At 42.5% G+C, this 27,650-nt stretch overlaps 1 protein-coding gene across 1 annotated transcript in view; it reads left to right on the top strand.

The window, feature by feature from the left end:
* tcea2 (transcription elongation factor A (SII), 2) overlaps positions 1–17,395 on the top strand; it is a gene marked incomplete at its 3' end in the record, with an annotated part of 41,977 nt that extends 24,582 nt beyond the window's left edge. The window contains exons 7-10 of the mRNA XM_083657045.1: positions 3,003–3,146; positions 4,493–4,639; positions 6,046–6,117; positions 17,387–17,395. Of these exons, the coding sequence (XP_083513171.1) occupies positions 3,003–3,146; positions 4,493–4,639; positions 6,046–6,117; positions 17,387–17,395 (372 nt within the window). The remainder of the gene's footprint in view (positions 1–3,002; positions 3,147–4,492; positions 4,640–6,045; positions 6,118–17,386) is intronic.
* Positions 17,396–27,650: the final 10,255 nt, after the last annotated feature.

Genomic DNA, 27,650 nt, shown 5'->3' with positions numbered 1-27,650 from the left:
CAAACTAACATAAGTTAAAGTTATCCTTTGTTAATCCCCATGGGGAAATTCATCCTCTGCGTTTGACCCATCCTCTACTAGGAACCTTCCTAGAACTAGGAGGGGAGCGTACCTATGTTCCCCGGGTTCTATGTTCCCCGCTCCTGCTAAAAAGGGTCCTATGTTCCCCGCTCCCGAAAAAGGGTCCTATGTTCCCCGGGTCCTATGTTCCCCGCTCGTATGCGTAAAGTCGGCGAGTAGCGCACTGCCGGACGCCTCCACAACCATCCTTCACTTCACCCCCAGCACCCAACACCCACTGCCCAGAGACAGCGCACCTTCTTCAGCGTGACTCCATACTACAGTGAACTGCCTCGGGTCTCTAGCTCTCTCTGGCTCATCTTGAAAATATGGGGTTCGGCTTGCAAAAGTTTCTGCGATGCGCTATGGCGCAGTAGGCTATGCCTCATGTTTTCCTGGCACAATGCCACGATAAGAAAGTTTTCCCTAGCAATTTGTAACATTTATACAGAGGCTAGAGAAGCATATGTCGGCCACGTAGTGATATAACACTTATTATTTTGCTTTATTTTTTCTTCGCCCATTATGCTTGCGAAGTAGCCTGTGGGAAGTAGCCTGTTGCAGAGGAAAGCAAAATTAAACAATTTATTTGAATGGCTTTACAGAACTTGTGCATGTCTGTGGGTTATATAGGCAGAGGCGATTTGTGCTGCGTGAATGTTGCAAATATTGATCTCTCTCTCTCTCTCTCTCTCTCTCTCTGAAAAATGTAATATTATGGATAGCATGTTGCTGCTCCTGCTGCTGAATGTGTGCATATATCTGAGCCTATAGACTCGAGCTTTCCCTCATGCAGTCCGTCAATGAAGTCTCACAACCTCCAGATATTGTGGTTTGCACTCGCCGACTTTACGCATAGGAGCGGGGAACATAGGACCCTTTTTCGGGAGCGGGGAACATAGGACCCGGGGAACATAGGACCCTTTTTCGGGAGCGGGGAACATAGGACCCGGGGAACATAGAATCCTTTTTAGCAGGAGCGGGGAACATAGAACCCGGGGAACATAGAACCCGGGGAACATAGGCATGACCCCACTAGGAGGAGTGGGCAGCCGCAGTGCAGCGCCCAGGGACCAAGTCCAGTTCTTTTTGCCATTGCCTTTGAATGTGGGCGAACCGTACTCATTTTGACACCTTGGTCAGGGGCACTGACAGGAGTCTTAACCCTAACATACATGTCTTTGATGGTGGGAGGAAACCGGACCACCTGGAGAAAACCCACATGAACACGGGGAGAACATGCAAACTCAACACAGAAAAGACCTGGGACGGACCGGGGTTCTTGCTGTGAGGCAACAGTGCTAACCACTGAGCCACATAATCATCCAATCGTCCAATGAGTTCTGATGCATTTGGCTGAATATGAGCAGATAATATTGCCCGAAACACTTCATCCTGCTGCTGTTGTCAGCAGTCACATCAGCAATAAATACAAGGGTACCAGTTATATTTGGAAATGGAACTTAACAAGTCTTAAAAAGTCTAAAATCCAATAATATAAAATATAAAATGTATTTATTTGGCACTTTGAGCAGCAGTGCCATTCAGTTGCATTGTATTGGAGAGAAGGCAGAAACTCTGCAGCCGATATCTCCAAAACTCAGGCAACTAACACAAAACGATATAGATATAGATATTGATAAATAGCACTACAGGTGAGAGGAAATGTATTTTGGATTTTAGGGTGAGCTGTTCCTTTAAATAAGATTTTGCCAGTTCTTAGACGTTACGTTTATAAAGTTTCATTAACTTCAGCCCTGCTTTAAAGTCATAAAGCTAGCAGCATCCCCCAATGGATGTGAAATAGGTCTTTAATTGCATCCATAATGGTTTTCAAAAGGTCTTAAAAAGTCTTCAATGTAACTTGTTGAAACCCTGTGAATGGTTAGTTTGAATGAAGATTGCGTGATATCAGTGTGTGTGTGTGTGTTTCCTCCTTGACTGACGGTGTGTATATCAGTGTGTGTGTATATCAGTGTGTGTGTGTGTTTCCTCCTTGACTGACGGTGTGTATATCAGTGTGTGTGTATATCAGTGTGTGTGTGTGTTTCCTCCTTGACTGACGGTGTGTATATCAGTGTGTGTGTATATCAGTGTGTGTGTGTGTTTCCTCCTTGACTGACGGTGTGTATATCAGTGTGTGTGTATATCAGTGTGTGTGTGTGTGTTTCTTCCTCGACTGATGGTGTGTATATCAGTGTGTGTGTATATCAGTGTGTGTGTGTGTTTCCTCCTTGACTGATGGTGTGTATATCAGTGTGTGTGTATATCAGTGTGTGTGTGTGTTTCCTCCTTGACTGACGGTGTGTATATCTGTGTGTGTGTATATCAGTGTGTGTGTGTGTGTTTCCTCCTTGACTGACGGTGTGTATATCTGTGTGTGTGTGTATATCAGTGTGTGTGTGTGTTTCCTCCTTGACTGACGGTGTGTATATCTGTGTGTGTGTGTATATCAGTGTGTGTGTGTGTTTCCTCCTTGACTGACGGTGTGTATATCTGTGTGTGTGTGTATATCAGTGTGTGTGTGTGTGTTTCCTCCTTGACTGATGGTGTGTATAGCTGTGTGTGTGTATATCAGTGTGTGTGTGTGTTTCCTCCTTGACTGACGGTGTGTATATCTGTGTGTGTGTGTATATCAGTGTGTGTGTGTGTTTCCTCCTTGACTGACGGTGTGTACATCTGTGTGTGTGTGTATATATCAGTGTGTGTGTTTCCTCCTTGACTGACGGTGTGTATATCTGTGTGTGTGTGTGTGTATATCAGTGTGTGTGTTTGTGTGTTTCCTCCTTGACTGATGGTGTGTATATCTGTGTGTGTGTATATCAGTGTGTGTGTGTGTGTGTTTCCTCCTTGACTGACGGTGTGTATATCTGTGTGTGTGTGTATATCAGTGTGTGTGTGTTTTCCTCCTTGACTGCTCCTCCTGGCTACTGATCTTCCAGGAGTTTAAGGCGACGGACATCAAGTATAAAAGTCGTCTCCGGAGTCGCATCTCCAACCTGAAGGACCAGAAGAATCCAGACCTGCGACGCAACGTCCTGTGTGGAAACATCTCACCTGAACGCATCGCCAACATGACCGCCGAGGTCTGTCTGTGTCTGTGTATGTGTGTGTGCACGCATGCGTGCTAAAGCTGCTATAGCTAATCCGCTTACCTGGACAACTTATACCGATCTTACACTAGACCAGTGTTTCTCAACTGGTGGGTCGAGACCCAAAAGTGGGTCACGGGGCCATTTTGAGAGGGTCGCGGATGTGTGCATGAGGAAAAAAAGGTATTCTACATTACTGTCTTTCAGAGGCTGTAGTGGGCTAATTTTTAAAGCCAGAGTGAAGATACTGGTGCCATATGAAACTAGAAGCCCTAAGCCTTAGGGTTTCTAGTACCAATGGATGCCTTAGGGCACACATGGGCAAAATGTGGCCTGCGATGGAATTGCAAAAAAAAGTAATTACAGTGCACCTCAACGCAACATGGGAGAGTGGCTGGGGGGATGTGGGTGGTGGGAAAGGAGGGCGGGGCTAGGGAAAAGAGGTTGTAGCTAGGGATTAGGGCTGGGTTAAAAAAAATTGATTCTTCTTTTTATTTTAATCATTTTATATCGATTCATATGTCCAGAGATCGATTTTTTTAATCATTTTTTTTTTTTTTTTTTTTTTTATAAACATAGGCTATAATATTATAGGCTGTGTGTGGTAGTTGAAACATAGTTTCAAGTTGACGTTTATTTATGTTTGTAGTTGAAACAAAAACATATACTGGAGGCTACATAAATGGAAATGTTTGATCATTAATATCTACTTTTAGAAATTATATAGGCTGAAATCAAATCACTGCATAATTGTGAAAGTGTCTTTATTGACAGATGAAAAGGCTGTTATTTACTCTTTGTCACCACCTGGTGAGTAAATATATGTGTAACTAAAACCATTAAAATTGACAACCGGTCGCACAAAAAAGGTTGGGAACCCCTGTGTTACATAACTGGACAATCATGTAATTCAGGTTACAGCTCAAAAAACATGTTTTAGTATCACTAACCAAATCGATATTGAAATTAATCGAATCTAATCTAATTGAATCGGGATTAATCTATTCGGAACCTTGTGAATCAGAATCAAATCGATTCTTGAAATTTTAACCAATACCCAGCCCTACTAGGGATGGGAAGGTGGTAGAGAGCCGGGATTCGAGGGGTGGCTAGGGGCAGTGGCTGGGTGGTGTCGGTGGTGGGCAAGGAGGGTGGGGCTAGGGAAAAATTTCCGTAGCTAGGGATGGGAAGATCATGGAGGACACCGTTTTTGTACACGTAAACAACACATATCAGAAATGATAGACTGCTCCTAAACCTGCACCGTTTATTTAAACACCTTGGTGTCATTTCTTTTACATTGTGTGTGTGTGTGTGTGTGTGTGTGTGTGTGTGTGTAGGAGATGGCCAGCGCGGAGCTGAAGCAGATGCGGGAGGCTCTGACTGCAGAGTCGATCAGAGAGCACCAGCTGTCTAAAGTGGGAGGAACCGAGACGGACATGTTCATCTGCAACAAGTGTCACGGAAAGAACTGCACTTACACACAGGTATGACCTTTTATGCTTCATTATACTCTTCAGAAATTTCACTCGACAAAGATAACTGTAAAAACTTCTTAAGTAACTTCTTAAAGTCGAACTGAACCCGTTCGTCACGTGCGTCGCAGTCCATTTCAGACTGAAAACATAATTTGTCTGAGATGACAAGTTGAGAGGCGGGTCATAGTATCATGTCGATGATTTGATTTGACAATTCTGTCGACTGGCTTTGGCATTGGTCAATCATGGCGTGTTCCACCCCCAAATCGAGTGGGATTCAGCGTGTTGTCGTGCTACGCGAGTGGGATCCACGTAGTACCAGGTAGCCAGCTCCTTCGTGCGGGGCGAGCGGACAATCCGATGCATGGGTGCTGCCCGCCCACCTGGAATCTCCGAGGGCAGACCCCTGACAACCACGCTCTCAAGCGCGCGCCTTTTACGCTATTTCTGTAAATACGATATCCCTGGAATGCGCGTTTTAACGAGCCAGTTACATTTCTTTGCATTCTTAGAGATTATAGTTTTTGTTTTTTGTTCATGTTTCTAACAATTGGCCAAGTTAGTAGTTATTTTATGGGATAGGAATTCTGCCAGATGACAGGCAATAGGGGCCATTTTCTACTTCATTTGGTAGAGAAAATTATCCTGAAATGAAGATTTGATTGACAGCTGCATGTCGTGATATGATTGGTTGAAATGGGGTAGACATTTGATAGTACTAGGTGACGTCAGCAAACTGTACATTACTGTTATCAATGAAATCTTGAAAAATGAACTTTTGATGTGAAAAAGTGTGAAAAACTAGATTTTTGTGATCTTTTTTTGCATACATTATTAAATAGGTGCACTGCATACCCAGGTATTTGAACTAAAAGAAAAGAAAAGTCATTTTTGGGTTCAGCTCGACTTTAAGTAATTTGAGGCTTCCCTCTCTTACTCAAGAGGAAGCTAAGGATCTCAGCAGACCTGTCACCCTGACTGAATTACATAAGGCTATAGTTGGAATGAAAAAGGGAAAATCCCCTGGCTGGGACGGGATCCCGCCTGAGTTTTATGTCACTTTTTGGAATGAACTTGGGACACTTTTTTTTTGTACATGATTCTTTCCTCTATTGAAAAGGGCTCTTTTATCAGGGATGCCAACTCTGCCATAATAGCCGTGTTCCCTAAACCCAATAAGGACCTCACACACACTGTGCAGTAATTATAGACCTTTGTCCATTTTGAACACAGAAATTTAAATATTATTCAAGAGTATTAGCCACCCGGGTAGAATCATACATGACAAAACTAGTTCACCATGATCAGACAGGTTTCATTAGAACCCGATTAGCATCCATGCGACACACAACTCATCCATGCTGCCAGAGACATTGACTCACCCTGTGCTGTTCTATGTTTTATATGTGTTCTAGGTGCAGATACGCAGTGCAGATGAGCCCATGACTACTTTTGTGTTGTGTAACGGCTGTGGCAACCGATGGAAGGTAACACTGCTTCAAATAACGCCAGTGTCAAACGATTATTTTTTATCGCGATTAATCCCTTGAGTTCAATAGTTAATCGCGATTAATCGCATTTGTATTGCATGTTTAAAATTCCATTATTTTGCATTTCAAGACAGTTTTTCATGTCCATATTACAATGTAAAGTGATCCTTACCACATGGGAATCACAATGAACACAAAGGAAAAAATTACATGACCTTTTATATTATTTATTTCAAATCAATAGAAATGTAATGTAGACCAAGTTAATATAATGTCTACTTCAAAATACATCTACTAGTGACAACAGGGTGGGCTTGCAACCATGACTTAGGCCATGTTCACATTACAGGCAAATCCGATTTGCTGCTAAAGTCATTAATCATCATTATCTTGATTGGTTTCCCAAATCTGATTTGGGAGTGTGTCCGCACTGCCACAAATCTGATTTGGGTGATCAGCGCGTCGACACTGAAGTCACATCAGTCGAAAGCAGATTGAAAACTACCTCCATATGGTTTGGGACAAGTGACACAAATCAGACTTGGAGCGTCCAGACTCATAAAACCAATATGGATAGAATCATTAATAGGTAATTAAAGTTCACAAATCGGATTTGGCCTCCTAGTCTGAACATGGCCTTGTTTTGCATACTGTACCCTAATCCTGTCTATAACATTAACTGTATAATTATAATACTTTATGCAGTCTTTATAATATTTATACAGTATATGGTCTACTCTATATTATACTCTATAACTATAACCAATCTGTTAGCAGGACCATTAGTAACGTAGTGCTTATTCTGTGAGATGCAATATTTTGTGAACAGATTTCAGGGTTGCAGCCTCCAAAATGTAGCCTACTAATCTTTATCTTTATTGTTTATTTGAGCAGGGACAGTACACAATAAACATATTGCACCAGAGATAGCTAAGAGCTAATTTGCATCTGTAGTCCCTGGGCGCACAGAGTCCTGTGCGCACACAGTACATATCAAATACAGAAATAAAAGAAAATCCTAGTGTCTAAACAATCAATATACATGGTACAAAAAATGATAATACCGGTACTTACTATTAGCAATATATAACACAGTAAAATATAACACATAGGTAGATAGCAATCCCCTAAGATCACATTGTGGTAAATGAGGAGATGATCAGAAATAAATACACAATGTCAGAACACAACAACATGAGACCACACTAATGCCTATAGGTGGCCACAGGACTGACCCTCTCTCAGCCACTTCTTGACAGAGGACTTAAAACCTTTGAAAGTACTGCAGCCTTTAATGACTGCTGGCAGGGTGTTCCAGTTCTGCAGTCAATTGCCACCCATTAGCAAACACTGCTTCTTAGCTGTAACATTACAGCTTTGGAGAAGCGGTTGCCTGCAGCCTGATTGACGTTAGCGGGACCTGCATGTTTGGCTTGGTGCTAACGTTTGCTCGTACGCTAATAATGCTAGTACTTCGGTGATAGTGAAATTCTGTTTGACATAACATGCGGCGACTTGACTACAAGGGTGCATAGAAGGGACAAAATAGCATGCAATAAAAAAAAATTACCCGTTATGCTTGGCCCTTAATCGCATCACAATTAACACGTTAATGCTGACAGCCCTAAAACAAACACATGAAAATATATATATATATATATATTTTTTTTTATAAAAAAAAGGGTAGAGATCGTAAATGGCTCTGTGTTATCTGTGAGATGTCTTTTAGCTTCTGAAACAAATTATTGTTTTTTGTTTGGATGCTATGATTGTCCCTCATTTATGAGACAATGCTTTCACACCACTGATGGAATCTTCTGGCAATCCATGTTTTCACTGTTATACTGTAAATGGTGCTGTTACGCACCTTGTGAAATAGCATAACACTGGGTGTCCAGTGTCCACATAGTGCAGTGGTAGATTCCCTTCCTACCAACACAAGGGCCACAGGTTCGAGCCCCGTCGGGTGTCCATACAGGCACATTGGCCACATCTGCGGGTGGGATGCCGTATTAAGGGTATGTGTCCTGGTCGCTGCTCTAGCGCCTCCTCTGGTCGCTAGTCAGGGGGAGGGGAACTCAGGGGAAGGTGTGATGGCACCTTCTGAGGGCAGTGAGCTCAGCCTGTGGGTCACTTCCACACTCTGACCACAAGATGGCGGCAGAGACTGGCAGCTGCTCTCCTCTTCTCCTCTACCTTTCCACTCAACTTCTGTTTGCACTCCTCTGTTTACCTTTTCTCTCTCCACTCCTCCCTCTGCTTTGTTTCTCCTCCCCCTCTCTCCTTCTTATCTCTCCCTCCCTCCCTATACTGTTTTCTTTCGCCTCTCTCTCTCCCCTCCCTTTCTTTCTCTGTTTAGTGTCTAGATTTTCAGTACTCGCCCCACCACTGAAGTTACCCTCAGATTTACTAAACCAGAGTTCCATTCAAATCGGGCAACACAGCTCCAGCTATTGTTAAGACTACGTTCACTTCCTAGTTTTACTGAACTCTGACCGTCACTAATCTTTGTCGTTAAGTCGTGTCGGTGCATGCTTCACAGTCTGAGCGCCGAGTGCTTACACAACAAAACAGGCTTCCCACAAACCACCAGCTTCTCAAATTAGTGCCTTCACCTTGACCTAGAGGCACGGGCTAAATACGGGCAGAGAGGATGCGATATGAGGGAGAACAGGAAAGACTGAGAGTGGAGGTGTAAAAATGGGAGAGGCGATGGAGGGATGAGATGCGGGAGGGCTGATAAAGGGAGGTGAAAAGGACAGCAAAGGAGCGATGAGACGGTAAACAAGACAGGAGGGAGGGAGGGAGCAACAGTTGGTGCAGAACTCACACAGTAAAAGTAGAAATACTGCCATCTAAATTACTTCATTAGAAGTAACGGGTCCGAATTCAAAATGTTACTTAAGCTCCAGTCAGTTTTTCATAACTGTACAACCATTAATGTTCTATGACATTTTGATTCATTTATTTATTAATGTGTCATGCATTCATTCAAGGGTGCCCAACCCTCATCTGTTTACAAGACACACACAAAAATACAACAATAAAACAGAACCAGCGCTATAATAGTATATTCAAGTTAACACAAGTCACAATACAACAATCAGCATACTGCTCAAACGACAAGACAAATCATTCCATCACTTTCTAAACAAAAAGTTCTGTCTTAGCTCCCATGCCTTGGAGAGAGAGTTTGGCTATACGCACATCGTCGACGGGTGCTGGATTAAACCTGAACCTGATGAAAATCACTAGCTGATTGAAACGTTGTTCCTTTTTATCAAATAAAGTCAAAAGAACGGAGTTCTGGTGTGCGGACTTAGCTCCCATGCCTGACAAATACAATTTGCTATGAAGAACATTCCTTTTTTAAAACACAACTCCAGTTTCTCATAATCGTAACCCAAAAAAGTCAACATAAATTGTTACAAAGCTTTCGTGTCCACCAATTCAATGGCTGCCACCAGGGCTTCGGATACAGCCAGCTCCCTGGAAGTATCCCTGGATGGCATTTCGGTGATGACATCATCACCACGACGATGACATCGCAACGCGATCAGTGACATCAGACATCATGTGACGTCCCGACCGGTGATGTCATAACCATGGGTAATGATCGAGCAGAGTGCTCTAGGACCAGACCATCTGGTTCAAGAGCAGGTAAGAAGGTGGGACCTTGACTACGTTCTCGCAGACGTTTCTGAGACAATGCAGGCTAAACAAGGCCAGGTCGAAACCTGGCATAGGGCCGGTGTGCTCAGTAAAGTGCAGAACTCTGCCAAGCTGTATTGAGTAATTTGTGTAGTGTGCCTGTGCTGTAGTGTAGCCTATGTGGGTTAATAATCCTGGGTTTAAGCTTCATTAACATGAAGTGCCAGATTTATGGTTAATCTAGTAATATATATTATTTTCACACATAAATGTAGGCTATTGAAATGTAGGCTTATTATGTGGTGTATTCCCAGCCTCCCCCCCCCCCCCCATACGTGTAGGCTAGGTGTTTTTTTTTACAATGAATTCGTATATCATTAATAATTGGGATTATTGTAAATATTAGGATAGGTGAGATCAGATGACTGCTTACCATGTAAAAGCTTTAATAACACTGGAATTGAGGGCCATAGACTATGGGCCAAAATTCAAATATAACACTATGGCCCATAGTGTTATTAAATATTGTACATGGTATGCAGTCATCTGATGTCCCCTCCCCTAAACGTTACATGTCATGACTTGCTCCTTCCTTGGCAGAGATCTGTGCTCGAGCACATTGCCTCGTGTTTCACTGTAAACGAGTAGGCTATTGTGACAAGCGAACTTTTTCAGTGAAACAAGTTCGCTTGTCACACAATACTCGTTGGACTTATTTGAGGGCATGTATGTTTATCGTTCACGTTCGCTAACCTGTCGGTCTTTAAACTCTTTGAACAGGTCGGGGTGCCTGTCGGCAAGATGTTTAGCCAGGTTCGATGTGTTTGAGCCTTTCGCTTTGGTCGCGTTGAAGCACCTTTTACTTCAGGAGCAACTGCACGGCCGGGCGTCAAGTCAGCCATAATGTACTAGTACGTCATCCGCTTTGTTGCTTTCAAAATAAAACGCTTATTGTAACCTTATTTATTTTGAGTAATGCGTTACAGCCACAGTTTCACGCCATATAACATCACAACGAGTATTTTGATACAAGGTTTGCTGCTTCATTCATTGAAATACCTTTTCTCCTCCAACGTGCATCAATAAGCTATTTACTTTTGTTTAAGTAACATTATTTTGAAAGTTTTAACTGGAAGTTTTCCAGCTCTTCCCGAAAAAAGCTGCCTGGAGATATTCTCCCGAATGAGAAGCACGCTTCTTCATAGCGCACGCCCGATAAAACTCATTCAAAACGTTGCACTAGTTTACTGACTACACTGTCGTTTCCCATAACGTTAGTCACAAGAAATGTGGAGAAAGAATCACTTTTTGGGAGACAATCGCATCATGGTGATCACTATTCAGCAACAATGGACATGTATTGGAAATGAAATGCCTTCGCTTGTTTCACAACTTGTCTGCTCCAAAGCGCTACTCCAACCGGAGATACTGTCTAAAGGTAGGCTTTAGAATGATGTTAGCTTAGCGTCACCTAATATCATCACAGTCAGTCCCTCTCCTGACAAAAAAATGCTCCAGGTAGCGCTTTTTCCATGCAAAAATGCAAACGTTATGTGTGAACAGCCCCATACACAGCAGATTACCCCTGCTCTCGACGAGCCTATTCTCCCGAATGAGAAGCACGCTTCTTCATAGCGCACGCCCGATAAAACTCATTCAAAACGTTGCACTAGTTTACTGACTACACTGTCGTTTCCCATAACGTTAGTCACAAGAAATGTGGAGAAAGAATCACTTTTTGGGAGACAATCGCATCATGGTGATCACTATTCAGCAACAATGGACATGTATTGGAAATTAAATGCCTTCGCTTGTTTCACAACTTGTCTGCTCCAAAGCGCTACTCCAACCGGAGATTCTGTCTAAAGGTAGGCTTTAGAATGATGTTAGCTTAGCATCACCTAATATCATCACAGTCAGTCCCTCTCCTGACAAAAAAATGCTCCAGGTAGCGCTTTTTCCATGCAAAAATGCAAACGTTATGTGTGAACAGCCCCATACACAGCAGATTACCCCTGCTCAGTCATTACCATAGTAATCACACAGCCCGCGCCCCCCGCGCGACTCGTTCATAATAGAAGGAGAGTACTCGACTATTTAAATTGCTTAAAATGCCCATCCCTAGAAGCCGCTGCCATTTTCGCTGTGTCTGTCCTCCTGTGTGTCGGGTGCTGCACTGGCCGTAGAGCGAGCAGAGAGGGAGGAGGGGAAAGTCGGCACGCCCACACAAAGACATTACATCGCCTGAGTGCGTGCTAAAATGGTCTGGGCGACAGAGTGGAATGTAAGGGCCCTGCTGTGCATTGCACACCGGCCCCAACAAACCACTGAGAGAGACTGCGAGCACGAGCTCCAGCGGACTAGAGACCGTGAGCTCCAGGAGGAACATCAGCAGACTACCTCTCCAACGAATCTAATGAATGAGGACTTCGGTGGGACTCGATCATCCCTGGCTGCCTTACAACCAGCCAGGTCCTGCCGAACCTCTACTACATAAATAGAGAGGACATTTTACTAAAGAGAACTTCCCTTGCATCATCATATGCAGTGCAATAGCACAAAAGGTGAATCTCATTTTCAATTTCATGTAATTCACATAGTAGAGTCTATCTTCTTCAGGGGCATTAAACCTACCAGTCTCTAGTGCTAAGGGAAGAGTTCCAGAGCCTAACTGCTGGCCACACAGATCTTTTCCGTCTGTCCAAATTAAACTTCACATAGGGCTCTACACCGTAACTGTCTTTTAGGTGACGATAGGTTCATAGTTTTGGTTTATACCATAAGTCAACAGACCATTTATCTTTATACAAAATAAACATATATAGATAGATACATAGTCTCTCGGGTGTCACAAAATAACCTGTTATGAAAAATAAATGACAAAATCGTTCAAATAAAATAGGGATTTCAATTCATTTGCCCAGTTAAATATATTATTTTTAGCGAGTCTTTGGTCAGACATTCTCACAAGTCTATTCCATGTCTGATGCTTGGGGATTCCCAACCCATATCACCACTAATGGCCCGAACTGAAGTGAATTCAAGTTAAGTTAAGTTATCCTTTATTTATCCCCATGGGGAAATCCATCCTCTGAATTTGACCCATCCTCTACTAGGAACCTTCCTAGAACTAGGAGCAGTGGAGCGCCCAGGGACCAAATCCAGTTATTTTGCCAGTGCATTGGTCAGGGGCACTGACTCATGCATGAACCCTAACATACATGTCTTTTGGTGGTGGGAGGAAACCCACACGAACACGGGGAGAACATGCAAACTCGACACAGAAAGGACCTGGGACGGACTGGGGTTCGAACCCGGGCCCTTCTTGCTGTGAGGCAGCAGTGCTAACCACTGAGCCACGGTGCCGTCCTCATTCTAATCCTAATTCATGAACTCTATAAGATAATGGATGGGTCTGTGATGCATCGTGATGAAAACGTACATGTGCACGTGCTCTAATAACGTGCATCATATTTTGCGCCAAATAACTTAAATTGATAAGAACCGAAGCTTAAAGCTGTCTGTTCTCTCTCCGATAAATATTGTGCATCTCTAATTGAGTTCTCAAACATCTAAACTTGTGTAATATGAAAATAAAAATAAACATACTTTTATTGTGATTGTGCGATTTCACACTTTCTTACTTTAATTGTGTCAAATATACAGAGGTTATTTTTCTTTGCATCGTTTGTTAGCTGCAGTCTACATGAGCGTCTTTATCATTGTGTTGGGCTGGTTCTGACACAGGGCAAAACAACAAAGCAATGACATATCATGAATACAATCTTGCAGTCATCACTTTTACACCAAGACTGTAGCAGTTTAGTTAGCAGAATACATCAAAGATGTGTTTTGGTGAAAAATATCAAAAGAAAACGACAATCTCAGGCCTCTACACCTGCTATGGTTGTGCTTGTTTCCTGCTCTGCTGTGTTAGCTTAATAATTAAGCTAGCAGGCTAACACTAGCTTTGCCAAAAGTTGTTATGGCTTGGAAGAGAAACAAAAAATGATCATATTTTGACTGAGAAGAATGGTGTGGTGGAGTTAATGGAGCGTTTGGGTTTAGGTGGACGAGAAGACAGCACAGCGCCGCCGTCAGGAAAATGGCCGGCACTTCAGACAGCAGCAGCAATGCAGAGTGACAATCCCAACGTAAAGCTTGTCAGAAGGAAATTAAAACGATTAAATGTTCATAACACACTATTGTTCCTTTGAGGAACTCCCTTTGAGGAACTCGTGTTCCTCCATCCAACGCATGCTGCCATTTTTACCCCTGATCAAAGTTTAAAGAGATAAGGCTTGTGTTTTTAAATCCATTTCTTATCAACAAATCCTCGGGAACCTTTTGTTGTTGAAAAATCTATGTATTTGCTCTACTCCCGCAGCGTTACTTTATGATATCCCACGTTCCCTTTTTAGCCTTCAACCAGGAAGTCATTGGCTCCAATTGTAAGCTAAAAACCTTTAAATACACAATGACAGTTTCCATTTAAAAAATGGCTAACAAGTAAAAGTCCGGCTGTAGTTATTACCAAATTGAATTCAAAAGGGAACGGCTTCTTCAAATCAAGTCAAGTTTATTTGTATAGCACATTTCATACAGGCAATTCAAAGTGCTTCACATAAAATGGATGACACAAGAAAATAAAAGAATAAAAGAAGAGGATAAAATAGACATTTAAAAGCATCACAACCGAACTTTGAAAAAGAGCATAAAAAGTGCATTAAGCAACAAGCGTAGTAGTTGCAAAAATAGCTAAAAACTTAGAGAGGACTTGAAACATCGTTGGGTTTGCATAAAATCAGATAATATTTGCTCAGTTGGTAGATCATGGCTATATAAGAAAACATGTTTAATGACTTAGTTTTCTTGTAATAGTATACCTTTTAAACCTATAATTTTATACCTCCTTTTGCAGAACCCAGGCCTGGATATGATGTTATTATCTTTAAACTGCAGTTTAAAGTTTAAAGCTTCAGTATGTCGGGGACTATTTTCATTGTTACAGAACTACTTTGAGATCTCAGTGTTTACAGTTGGCTTATAGACTGAATCACTGTCGACTTATCTTCAAAATTTGCCCAAAGAGATATGAACGCATCAAACATGCGTTTTAGACTTAACCACATAAAAATTAAAATAAATCTCAGTTCCCCGCCCCGTTTGCTCTGCTCCAATAAATTGTATGTACATGACGCAGGCGTTGTCTACCCGGACGTTATTGTAAACAACATTGTGATTCGAAGTGTACAGTCCCTGTGGTGATGATGAAATATACTGAGCAGCAGTATGGCTCTGTGACATGTTTTTAACACATTCACTGCCAGCAGTTTTTTTTTTTACTGTAGGTAGCTTCTGCCAAGGTTTTTTTTTGAGGATTCTGGCTCATCTTTCAAGAGCCGAGGATTATTTTCTGCTAAGATTTTGTGAACACAAAATATCTCAAAAGAACTAATAGAATGTGTGCTTTCTCTGTCTAAAAGAGTTAGTTTGTAGAGTTAGTAGTTATGTAGACATTAGCAGTTGAATACAGCATGGTTTCAGCGTCTGAAAATTTAAGCTGAGATAAATGGCTTTTTGTGAAATTCGATAGAACAGTCACTTTAACCATTTATTTTTGGCGTAAGACGTCAGACATCTAAACAATAGTTTTGAACAGTAATTTCCTCCATAGCAGCAGGAAACCCCCCTCTTCTTCAAACTCCTCCCTCCGTGTGTGTTCTCCTCCCTCCGTGGCTGCAGCGGTACAAGCGAGGCTCTGCCTGTCTGTGCTGCCTGGCTGCTGGCGGCTGCTCTTTGGGCGAGTCTGCATGGGGCTCGTTCGTTTCGGTTGTGAGCTCAGCTGGAATGAAGCTGCGTGCGATTGTGGGCTTTCTGCCGGTGTTTCAAAGTGTGTTGCACCCATAATCTATTATGCAAATTTGCAATCCCCCACCGCCAGCTCTCAGCGCGAAAGCGTTTTCGCCAATCCATTTTACAGTATGAGAATGGTTTCCTCGCGCGTTCCCCTGCAGTTTTGGCTCGGCTTTTTCTAGTCTGGAGAGCACTGTCGCCACTTAGTGGGTCGGTGGAATGGGTTGTACACGTTCGGTGGCTCCCATATTTTATAGGAGACGTGGGGGGCGTTGATCCACGTCCCACCGTCAAAAAAAAAAAAAAAAAAAAAATTTGACGAGATATCTCGTCCACGGCAGTGAACGTGTTAACACTTTCAGTGCCACGGCCCTTGGGCAAAAGGTTGCTTGCTGTGCCACATAGGCCGCAATGCATTTTAAAACAGTCATATAATTTTTTTAATAATTACTATGTAAACACTGAACACGCACAAATAACGATGAGACTCTCTTCTATCACCTGCAAAAAAAAGTTTATTGATCCCATTTTCCGTTCTTTAGTTATGAGCCGGAGAAGATAGCTTGATTGAACGAAAAACATACCTTTTTTTCTACGAGCTGAGATAATGAGCCTTTTGTGAAATTAAACATTTCAAGCACATCTCTGACTCTGAAGCTAATTTTCTGATGTCTGGGTCTGTCTGGGTGAAGTGTATGCTGCTCTGCTGCTCTCCGTGCTCCCCCCCCCCCCCCCCCCCCCTCAACTGCACACGCCTCCTGGGTGTGTCTTATGTGTCTGGTGGCTCTCAGTCTCTGCTGAGTTTGCTGCGCACACACAGTGAATGGTGCGCGACATTCAGCTTTTTGGTTCCGCGTGTGTTTGTCACGGGCTGGCATGCTTCCAGTTCGGAATAATAATGCTGATTATGTGAATGTGCTGTTGCAGCGTACATGGAAGTGCTCAGTTGTGACAGTGGATGCTGCTGCTGGGGGCACAGCTGGCGTTGTGCTCGTTTATGGAGGCACGTCGATGCATACGGACGGATGCGATGCGATTTCCTCATTTTCCACAGTGACTATTTCTGTGTGTTTGGCTCCTTTTTCTCTGATCAGGAGAGTGCTGTCGCCACCTAATGGGTTTGTAAAATAGGTTATCGACCTCCAATAGCTACAATATTGTTAGAGGCGACGTAAGAAGCTTAGATCGACACCCCCCCGTCAAAAAAACAATTTGGAGTTATGACGCCATTTGGCGTCGCTGGCACTGTACGGTAAATTTCTAATGACGCCATATGGCGTCGCTGGCACTGAACGTGTTAATAAGTTGAATATGTTTTTTTATACAATGGAATAGAGTTTTATTCACCTTACGAGGCGAGAAATCCATCTTGCCGCGCTCCAAGCTATTGGTTTAACTCCATCCCAGCAGTGGGATGGACCAATCAGCATCCAGAGGCAGCTACAGTCTGTTATAGATGGTGATAGACAGATGGTTCATCCAATCACCTGCTTTTTTTTTATTTTTTTATGCAGTTTCCAAAGATCAGGTCCCAGATGTTTCTGTGTAATAAAGCATCTGGCCGCATCAGGTTAGAGGTCTATGGCTGCTGGGGCATGGATGCATTAGGCATTGGCTAGTGGACAAGACTTGTTGATGAAACAACTCCAACAAAGCTTTGTTATTTTCATAAGATTTGCTGACCATTGAAATACACCAGCCACATAAGGATTAAAGTTAATCTGTTTTAACTAAAAACTTTTTCTTTCTTTCTTTCTAGTTCTGTTGAAGAGGAAGCGTGTGGATCGCCCCCTCATGAAGTGACCTGACTGAAGTGAATTATGAAGACTGAATTTAGTTTTTTTCTCTTTATAATCATTAATATTTTTGATTTTGTTTTGTATATTTTTATATAAATAATAAGCCTGTAATATATTTGGAGTAGAATATGACACTTAATGTAGTCCTTTGTTGAGCTTTTGTTGAGTTTTTTTGTACGGAGCACTTAGAGTTGAATTCTTCAGCTTTGTTAAGGCAGATTAAGCTTCAAGGACACAGTGGATGTCCCTTTCTTTGCCGTTTTGTGCCACAGAATTAAATTAAGATTAAATTAAAATTTGGGAATTTTGCTTTTTCTTACTTGAACTTACGTTTCCATGGTCATGTTTCATGTACCGTACATTGAGACCCTTGAGCCAGTGAATCCTATTAAAACCTCATAATATAATTTCAAATACGTATATATGGAGGTCGAGAAAAACATCCTTTTCTTAGTTTTTAAACAACCTTGTCTCTATATGAAGGTTCTGTAGGAAAAGAACGTCCAAAATGCATCAGAGTGCCGCTCTTTCCTTCCGCACTCTGAGTTTCTACATTTCTCTTACAAGAGAGCGGTAGAAACACCACAGGACTTTCTCCATACAAGAGAGCGGTAGAAACACCACAGGACTTTATCCATACAAGAGAGAGGTAGAAACACCACAGGACTTTATCCATACAAGAGAGAGGTAGAAACACCACAGGACTTTATCCATACAAGAGAGAGATGTAGAAACATCACAGGACTTTCTACATACAAGAGAGATGTAGAAACATCACAGGACTTTCTACATACAAGAGAGATGTAGAAACATCACAGGACTTTCTACATACAAGAGAGAGATGTAGAAACATCACAGGACTTTCTCCATACAAGAGAGAGATGTAGAAACATCACAGGACTTTCTACATACAAGAGAGAGATGTAGAAACATAACAGGACTTTCTACATACAAGAGAGAGGTAGAAACACCACAGGACTTTCTACATACAAGAGAGAGATGTAGAAACATCACAGGACTTTCTCCATACAAGAGAGAGATGTAGAAACATCACAGGACTTTCTCCATACAAGAGAGAGATGTAGAAACATAACAGGACTTTCTACATACAAGAGAGAGATGTAGAAACATCACAGGACTTTCTACATACAAGAGAGAGATGTAGAAACATAACAGGACTTTCTACATACAAGAGAGAGAGGTAGAAACACCACAGGACTTTCTACATACAAGAGAGAGAGGTAGAAACACCACAGGACTTTCTCCATACAAGAGAGAGAGGTAGAAACACCACAGGACTTTCTCCATACAAGAGAGAGAGGTAGAAACACCACAGGACTTTCTCCATAGAAGAGAGAGAGGTAGAAACATCACAGGACTTTCTACATACAAGAGAGAGATGTAGAAACATCACAGGACTTTCTCCATACAAGAGAGAGAGGTAGAAACACCACAGGACTTTCTCCATACAAGAGAGAGAGGTAGAAACACCACAGGACTTTCTACATACAAGAGAGAGATGTAGAAACATCACAGGACTTTCTACATACAAGAGAGAGATGTAGAAACATCACAGGACTTTCTACATACAAGAGAGAGATGTAGAAACATCACAGGACTTTCTCCATACAAGAGAGAGAGGTAGAAACACCACAGGACTTTCTCCATACAAGAGAGAGAGGTAGAAACACCACAGGACTTTCTACATACAAGAGAGAGAGGTAGAAACACCACAGGACTTTCTCCATACAAGAGAGAGAGGTAGAAACACCACAGGACTTTCTCCATACGAGAGATGTAGAAACATCACAGGACTTTCTACATACAAGAGAGAGATGTAGAAACATCACAGGACTTTCTACATACAAGAGAGAGAGGTAGAAACACCACAGGACTTTCTACATACAAGAGAGAGAGGTAGAAACACCACAGGACTTTCTCCATACAAGAGAGAGATGTAGAAACATCACAGGACTTTCTACATACAAGAGAGAGAGGTAGAAACATCACAGGACTTTCTACATACAAGAGAGAGATGTAGAAACATCACAGGACTTTCTACATACAAGAGAGAGATGTAGAAACATCACAGGACTTTCTACATACAAGAGAGAGATGTAGAAACACCACAGGACTTTCTACATACAAGAGAGAGAGGTAGAAACACCACAGGACTTTCTACATACAAGAGAGAGGGGTAGAAACACCACAGGACTTTCTACATACAAGAGAGAGAGAGGTAGAAACACCACAGGACTTTCTACATACAAGAGAGAGATGTAGAAACATCACAGGACTTTCTCCATACAAGAGAGATGTAGAAACATCACAGGACTTTCTACATACAAGAGAGAGATGTAGAAACATCACAGGACTTTCTACATACAAGAGAGATGTAGAAACATCACAGGACTTTCTACATACAAGAGAGGTAGAAACACCACAGGACTTTCTACATACAAGAGAGAGATGTAGAAACACCACAGGACTTTCTCCATACAAGAGAGAGAGGTAGAAACACCACAGGACTTTCTACATACAAGAGAGAGATGTAGAAACACCACAGGACTTTCTACATACAAGAGAGAGATGTAGAAACATCACAGGACTTTCTACATACAAGAGAGAGATGTAGAAACATCACAGGACTTTCTACATACAAGAGAGAGATGTAGAAACACCACAGGACTTTCTACATACAAGAGAGAGAGGTAGAAACACCACAGGACTTTCTACATACAAGAGAGAGAGGTAGAAACACCACAGGACTTTCTACATACAAGAGAGAGAGAGGTAGAAACACCACAGGACTTTCTACATACAAGAGAGAGATGTAGAAACATCACAGGACTTTCTCCATACAAGAGAGATGTAGAAACATCACAGGACTTTCTACATACAAGAGAGAGATGTAGAAACATCACAGGACTTTCTACATACAAGAGAGATGTAGAAACATCACAGGACTTTCTACATACAAGAGAGGTAGAAACACCACAGGACTTTCTACATACAAGAGAGAGATGTAGAAACACCACAGGACTTTCTCCATACAAGAGAGAGAGGTAGAAACACCACAGGACTTTCTACATACAAGAGAGAGATGTAGAAACATCACAGGACTTTCTACATACAAGAGAGAGAGGTAGAAACACCACAGGACTTTCTACATACAAGAGAGAGATGTAGAAACATCACAGGACTTTCTACATACAAGAGAGAGAGGTAGAAACACCACAGGACTTTCTACATACAAGAGAGAGATGTAGAAACACCACAGGACTTTCTACATACAAGAGAGAGGTAGAAACACCACAGGACTTTCTACATACAAGAGAGGTAGAAACATCACAGGACTTTCTACATACAAGAGAGAGATGTAGAAACACCACAGGACTTTCTACATACAAGAGAGAGATGTAGAAACACCACAGGACTTTCTCCATACAAGAGAGAGATGTAGAAACACCACAGGACTTTCTACATACAAGAGAGAGATGTAGAAACACCACAGGACTTTCTACATACAAGAGAGAGATGTAGAAACACCACAGGACTTTCTACATACAAGAGAGAGATGTAGAAACACCACAGGACTTTCTACATACAAGAGAGAGAGGTAGAAACATCACAGGACTTTCTACATACAAGAGAGAGATGTAGAAACACCACAGGACTTTCTACATACAAGAGAGAGATGTAGAAACACCACAGGACTTTCTACATACAAGAGAGAGATGTAGAAACACCACAGGACTTTCTACATACAAGAGAGAGATGTAGAAACACCACAGGACTTTCTACATACAAGAGAGAGAGGTAGAAACACCACAGGACTTTCTACATACAAGAGAGAGATGTAGAAACACCACAGGACTTTCTCCATACAAGAGAGAGATGTAGAAACACCACAGGACTTTCTACATACAAGAGAGAGAGGTAGAAACACCACAGGACTTTCTACATACAAGAGAGAGAGGTAGAAACACCACAGGACTTTCTACATACAAGAGAGAGAGGTAGAAACACCACAGGACTTTCTACATACAAGAGAGAGAGGTAGAAACACCACAGGACTTTCTACATACAAGAGAGAGATGTAGAAACACCACAGGACTTTCTACATACAAGAGAGAGAGGTAGAAACACCACAGGACTTTCTACATACAAGAGAGAGAGGTAGAAACACCACAGGACTTTCTACATACAAGAGAGAGATGTAGAAACACCACAGGACTTTCTACATACAAGAGAGAGAGGTAGAAACACCACAGGACTTTCTCCATACAAGAGAGAGATGTAGAAACACCACAGGACTTTCTCCATACAAGAGAGAGATGTAGAAACACCACAGGACTTTCTACATACAAGAGAGAGAGGTAGAAACACCACAGGACTTTCTACATACAAGAGAGAGAGGTAGAAACACCACAGGACTTTCTACATACAAGAGAGAGAGGTAGAAACACCACAGGACTTTCTACATACAAGAGAGAGAGGTAGAAACACCACAGGACTTTCTACATACAAGAGAGGGAGAGGTAGAAAGTGGAAGTGAAAAGTTTGCACCTTAACAAAATGGAAAATCAGTGAGAGAAATGCTGTTAAATGGTCAGAGGAAGGACACAGACAAACACTGTTATGGGGTCAGATGGAGGACAGAGACAGAGACAAATGCTGTTAAAGGGTCAGAGGGAGGACAGAGACAAACACTTATGGGGTCAGATGGAGGACAGAGACAAACGCTGTTAAAGGCTCAGGGAGGACAGAGACAAACGTGGTTAAAGGGCCAGAGGGAGGACAGAGACAAACACTGTTAAAGGTCAGAGGGAGGACAGAGACAGAGACAAACACTGTTAAAGGTCAGAGGGAGGACAGAGACCGAGACAAACACTGTTAAAGGTCAGAGGGAGGACAGAGACAGAGACAAACACTGTTAAAGGTCAGAGGGAGGACAGAGACAGAGACAAACACTGTTAAAGGTCAGAGGGAGGACAGAGACAGAGACAAACACTGTTAAAGGTCAGAGGGAGGACAGAGACAGACAAACACTGTTAAAGGTCAGAGGGAGGACAGAGACAAACTGTTAAAGGTCAGAGGAGGACAGAGACAAAAAGACAAAAAAGAAAGGGAGAGAAATGCTGGTAAAGGGTCAGAGGGAGGACGGAGACAGAGATACTGTAGTTTGTGGAGGCGTAAATCTCTCCGGCGTCTCTCTCTCTGTCTTTATAATGACTGTCTGATTGGGGATTCACACTGGCATTCACACACACACACTTTTGTTCCCCTCTCTAAAGTGATAGACAGTGTAGATTTACACACCAGAGAGGAGGATGGTGGAAACAGATGGAAAGATAAGGAATAATTGTGGGTCCATGGGTGTGAGAATGTGTTTGGGAGAGACAGGGCATGGATGTGTGTGTGTGTGTGTGTGTGTGTGTGTGTGTGTACGCGTGCGCGTGCGTGCATGCCCGTTTGGACATAGTGGAGAACGCCATTAGTGGCATATAAAAACATACAGAAAATATACACAACAACAACAACTATTATTCTAACATGTGGATACTGTTTTTAGTCCAGTCCTGAGCGGACACTTTGGCCAGGTCAAACATACCAGTACCAATTCATCAAACCATAAATTCTGAATCCCTCTACCCAAAAGTCCCAGAGACCATAATACTCTGCAACATTGTAGGCCAAACCATGGAAAATATTATTTCCAACATGTAAACATTTATTTTCACACACAAAATGGGTTCACGGCAAGCAGGAAAAGTGGGCGTGGCCATTTTCATAACAAGGAGTGGTTTTGGTGCAAAACAAATGATTCAGAATCATGAAGAAACCCTAGTTTGAGCCTCACAAGCTGCTTGTGGCAGAATGAAACATTTTAAATGGTTCAGATAAGCTTTCTGCTACCCAACTTTCAGCAGCTGTCAGCTTTTCCTATCAGAAGGTCGGGTCCGGGACATCATCAGTGGGTATGACATCATCAGCATATCAGTGTCTGTCATAAATCACTGATGACATCACAAATTGCTTAAAGAGCATGGTGCAGATTGGAGACACTTTTTTGTAACCAGCAGGGGGCACTTTTACATTTCATGGAACTCCCTAGATGTCACATTTTTCAGCCCAAAATATGAGGATTTCTAAGTGGTTTTATGTCTGCCCTGGTATCTGCCACCTTTTTTCACACTTCATGATTTTGCAGCCCCAGCAGAACATTCTCCGCTTGTGATATCACCCCTGTTGTTACGTCACACGCCCATTTATAGAATGCCACCTTTCCATCCATATTTATACCCTGGGGGCCTGTGAAACTTTTTGCCTTTCTTTTTGGTGTATTTTCATTGTAATCATGAGCCCAAAATGTAAAGTCATTTATTTTTAACCTGCACCACGCTCTTTAACACATTGACTGCCAGCCCTTTTTTCAATGCTGTAGGTAGGTTCTGCCAGTTTTTTTTTTTGAGGATTCTGGCTCATTTTACAAGAGCCAAGGATTCTTTTCTGTTAAGACTTCGTGAACACCAATCATCTAAAAAGAACTAATAGAATGTGTGCTTTCTCTGTCTAAAAGAGTTAGTTTGTAGAGTTAGTAGTTATGTAGATATTAGCCGTTGAGTACAGCATGGTTTCAGAGATTTTCAGAGAGTTTTGAGATAAATGGATTTTTAGAACCACCTCACGTGCCTGTGATTATGGGTGCCCTTGGGCAAGTCTGTATACTGTATTGTGTGTGTGTGTGTGTGTGTGTGTGTGTGTGTGTGTGTGTGTGTGTGTGTGTGTGTGTCTCCAAACTCCTCCCTCCGTCTGTGCTGCTGCTGCTGGCTCCTGCTGGCGCTCTCGGGCAGTTTGGATTACTGTAAAACGGGCTCGTTCGTTTCTTGAGGTGTCGGCTGAGAGCTTTGAAGAAGCTTTTGCGATTCTGGTCTTATTTATGCGCAAAGGTACTCGAGGGTGTGTGTGTGCACGCGTGTGTGTGTGTGTGTGTGTGTGTGTGTGTGTGTGTGTGAAATCGAAAGAGTTTTCGCCCAGCTATTTCCTTGAAAATTAGAATGGCTTTCTCCCGCGGACCCGTGGCTGTTTTTTGCTCGGCTTTCTCTTTGTGACCTCCTGTCTACATTGCACAAATCTAAAATTCAAGATCACAAATAATAATAATAATAATAGCTTAGATTTATATAGCGCCTTTCAAGGAACCCAAGGCGCTTCACAGAGCACAAGATGATGAAACACACATAGATGACAACAAAGAACAACAAAGAACAGAAAAGACTAGTTGTGGAAGGCTGTGTTGAACAGGTGAGTTTTGAGTAGAGTTTTGAAGGTAGCCAGTGATGCGGCATTGCGGATTTCGGCTGGGAGAGAGTTCCAAAGGGTGGGGGCAGCCACGCTGAAGGCTCTGGCCCCAAAGGTCCGCAGGCGGGAGTGGGGGATGGAGAGGAGACCCGAGTTGGAGGACCTCAGGTTTCGGGACGGGGTGTAGGGTTGCAGGAGATCAGACAGGTACTGGGGGGCGAGGGCGTGGAGGGATTTGTAGGTGAGGAGATGGATCTTATACAGGATACGGGACTTGACCGGGAGCCAGTGGAGGTGGATGAGGGTGGGAGTGATGTTTGGTGCGGGTCAGAACCCTGGCAGCTGAGTTCTGTACATATTGGAGCCTGTCCAGGGTTTTGTTGGGAACCCCGAACAGGACTCCGTTACAGTAGTCCAGGCGGGAGGTGATGAAGGCGTGTATGAGGGTTTCAGCGATGGAATCAGAGAGTGATGGCCGGAGTCGGTAGATTTCAAGTAGATTTCTTTGCATTCATTTGATTCCCAATCACGACACACTGGTAATAATGAATTAATATCTAATTAAAAATGCTTTGCAATGCAAAATATAGCATTTTAAACATGCGATACAAAGATGCGATTAATCGCGATTAATTATAATTAATCGCACGATTAATCGCGATTAAGAAAATTAATCGTTTGACAGCCCTAATATATATATATATATATATATATATATATATATATATATATATATATATATATATATATATATATATATACGTATATATATATCGTGCACCTGAACGCAACATGCAAGATACCCGCTAAATAAGTGTTCATGTCATTCTGGCCAATACTCCACTTCTGTTATAACATTTCAGTCTGGAATATGGAATATCTTTCAATAATCTTTATGACTAAAAGGCTAAAAGTAATCTCATGTGTAAGAAATTACTGTTCTACATTGAAGTAAAAATGTAAATAATTAAAGCCCCACTCAGTAAGTTTTCCACTGCGCCCTCTGCGTGCATTAGTATCGATAACGATATCGCCGTTCAAAGTCAACAAAACACAGCGCCAGAAAGCTCTATGTACATGTACATGTTGTGACATCGGGTACTCACCACGTGATGAAATAATAATCCATAGTTCCGTGAAACATCATTTTCGTAGCAAATCCGAATCGAGTTACTTCCTCGTTTTCATGAACAGAGCGCTTCCGCTGTACAGCGCATGCGCGCATGGTTTTCTTTTTTCTTTTTTCTTGCTACGGGACGTGACAGACAAACTGCTTAGTCCCAGTGCTGGCCAATGGAGGGCGGTGTGGGATAAATAAAGACGAGGGTCTCCCTATTAAAAGTCAATCTACCATGTCCTGTGCTAAAAAGCAGTTATATTTCAGTAAAAAATGTCAAAAATCTTACTGATTGGGGATTTAACTTGTTGGTTATGGATTTTTGGGTTTTGGAGTTGGAGAAAAACATTTTGGCTAGTGGAAATTGTAATTGGCTGGTAACTTTAAAATCTAGCAGCCATATTGGTAGGTGGTCAAAAAAGTAAATTTCAAGCCCTGCAGGGAGAGCAGGTGGTGATATAGGAGTTAGTGAGAAAAGGATCAAATATTGGTGTTTAAGACTGAATGATGACATCACAACTGTTAACTCATTGAGTGCCAGCCACTTTTGGAGAACGGATGCTCCCAGTGCCAGAGTTTTCAGAGCGTTTTCAGTGATTTCTCGAGGCCCACAGAATATTGTGTGATATTACTATGTAAACACCGAACACGCACAAGAACGAGCTGGCTCTATTGTATCATCAGCAAAAAAAAGTTTATTGATACCATTTTCCGTTCTTTAGTTATGAGCCGGAGAAGATAGGTTGTTTTCAGCGTTTTCAGGCTTTTCAAATTATTAGCTGAGATAATCCGCCTTTTGTGAAATGCAGCATTTCAAGCACATTCACTGAGTCTGAAGATAATATTTTCTGATGTAGTGACGTAGTTGTTGTGTGATGCCCTGCGTGCACCACCCCCCTCCCCCCCTCCCCCCGTAAACTCCTCCCCACACTGCACACAGCCTCACGCAACCATTATATTTTCGGAGTGCTGCGTTTGTGTGCTGCTGTCGGCTCTCAGCGCCACAGCAGGGAAGAGCCAACCCGGATTGCTGAATGGTTTGGCGTCAGGGGCTGCTTTCCTGGCTGCTAATCGGGTGGAGAAACTATACAGACAGACAGACAGACAGGGACAGAGGGGCTCAGTTGTGAGCGCGGATTGACTCCTGTTCGGAGCCAATGTCAGCTCCCGCGACAGAGCAAATGGCTCTGGGAGCATGCATCGGTTTGTCTTTGATCCACGGCTTTTAGGCTGTTTCTCGGACCTGTCTCTAATCTGGACTGCACCGAGCAAGCACTGTCGCCACCTAATGAGTCCGTAAAATAGGTTATACACCTCCAATAGCTACTATAGTTGTACAGGAGCTGCGGAAGGCTTTGATCGACGTCCCACCGTCAAAAAACGCATTGGACGTCGAAGGACGTCCGTGGCATTCTACGTCACTATTTAATTGGACGTCGAAGGACGTCCATGGCATTCAATGAGTTAATTTAAAATTAGTTATTCATCTAAACCTGACTTCAAATGCCCCCAATTTTTTCCGCCGGCGCCGTTCGGCCTCCAACCCTCAGCAACATCTGGCCCTTTGGTAGCGAGGACATTTTTTTGTGGTCCTCTCTATCATCAAAGTTCCTGGGTTACGATGACAATATTTGTTCGGCCCCCGGCAACAATCTGGGTTTCTCATGTGGCCCCCCATGAAAAAGAATTGCTCACCCCTGATCTAGCATGACAGGGTTGATACCAGTGGATGCCCTAGGTCTTCTAGTTTCATATGATACCAAGCTCTTCATGCTAGCTTTAAAAATGAACCCGCTGCAGCC

Source organism: Poromitra crassiceps, assembly GCF_964638095.1.
Source record: "Poromitra crassiceps genome assembly, chromosome: 20".
Lineage (NCBI taxonomy): Eukaryota > Metazoa > Chordata > Actinopteri > Beryciformes > Melamphaidae > Poromitra > Poromitra crassiceps.
This window is presented reverse-complemented; position numbering and strand designations above follow the sequence as displayed.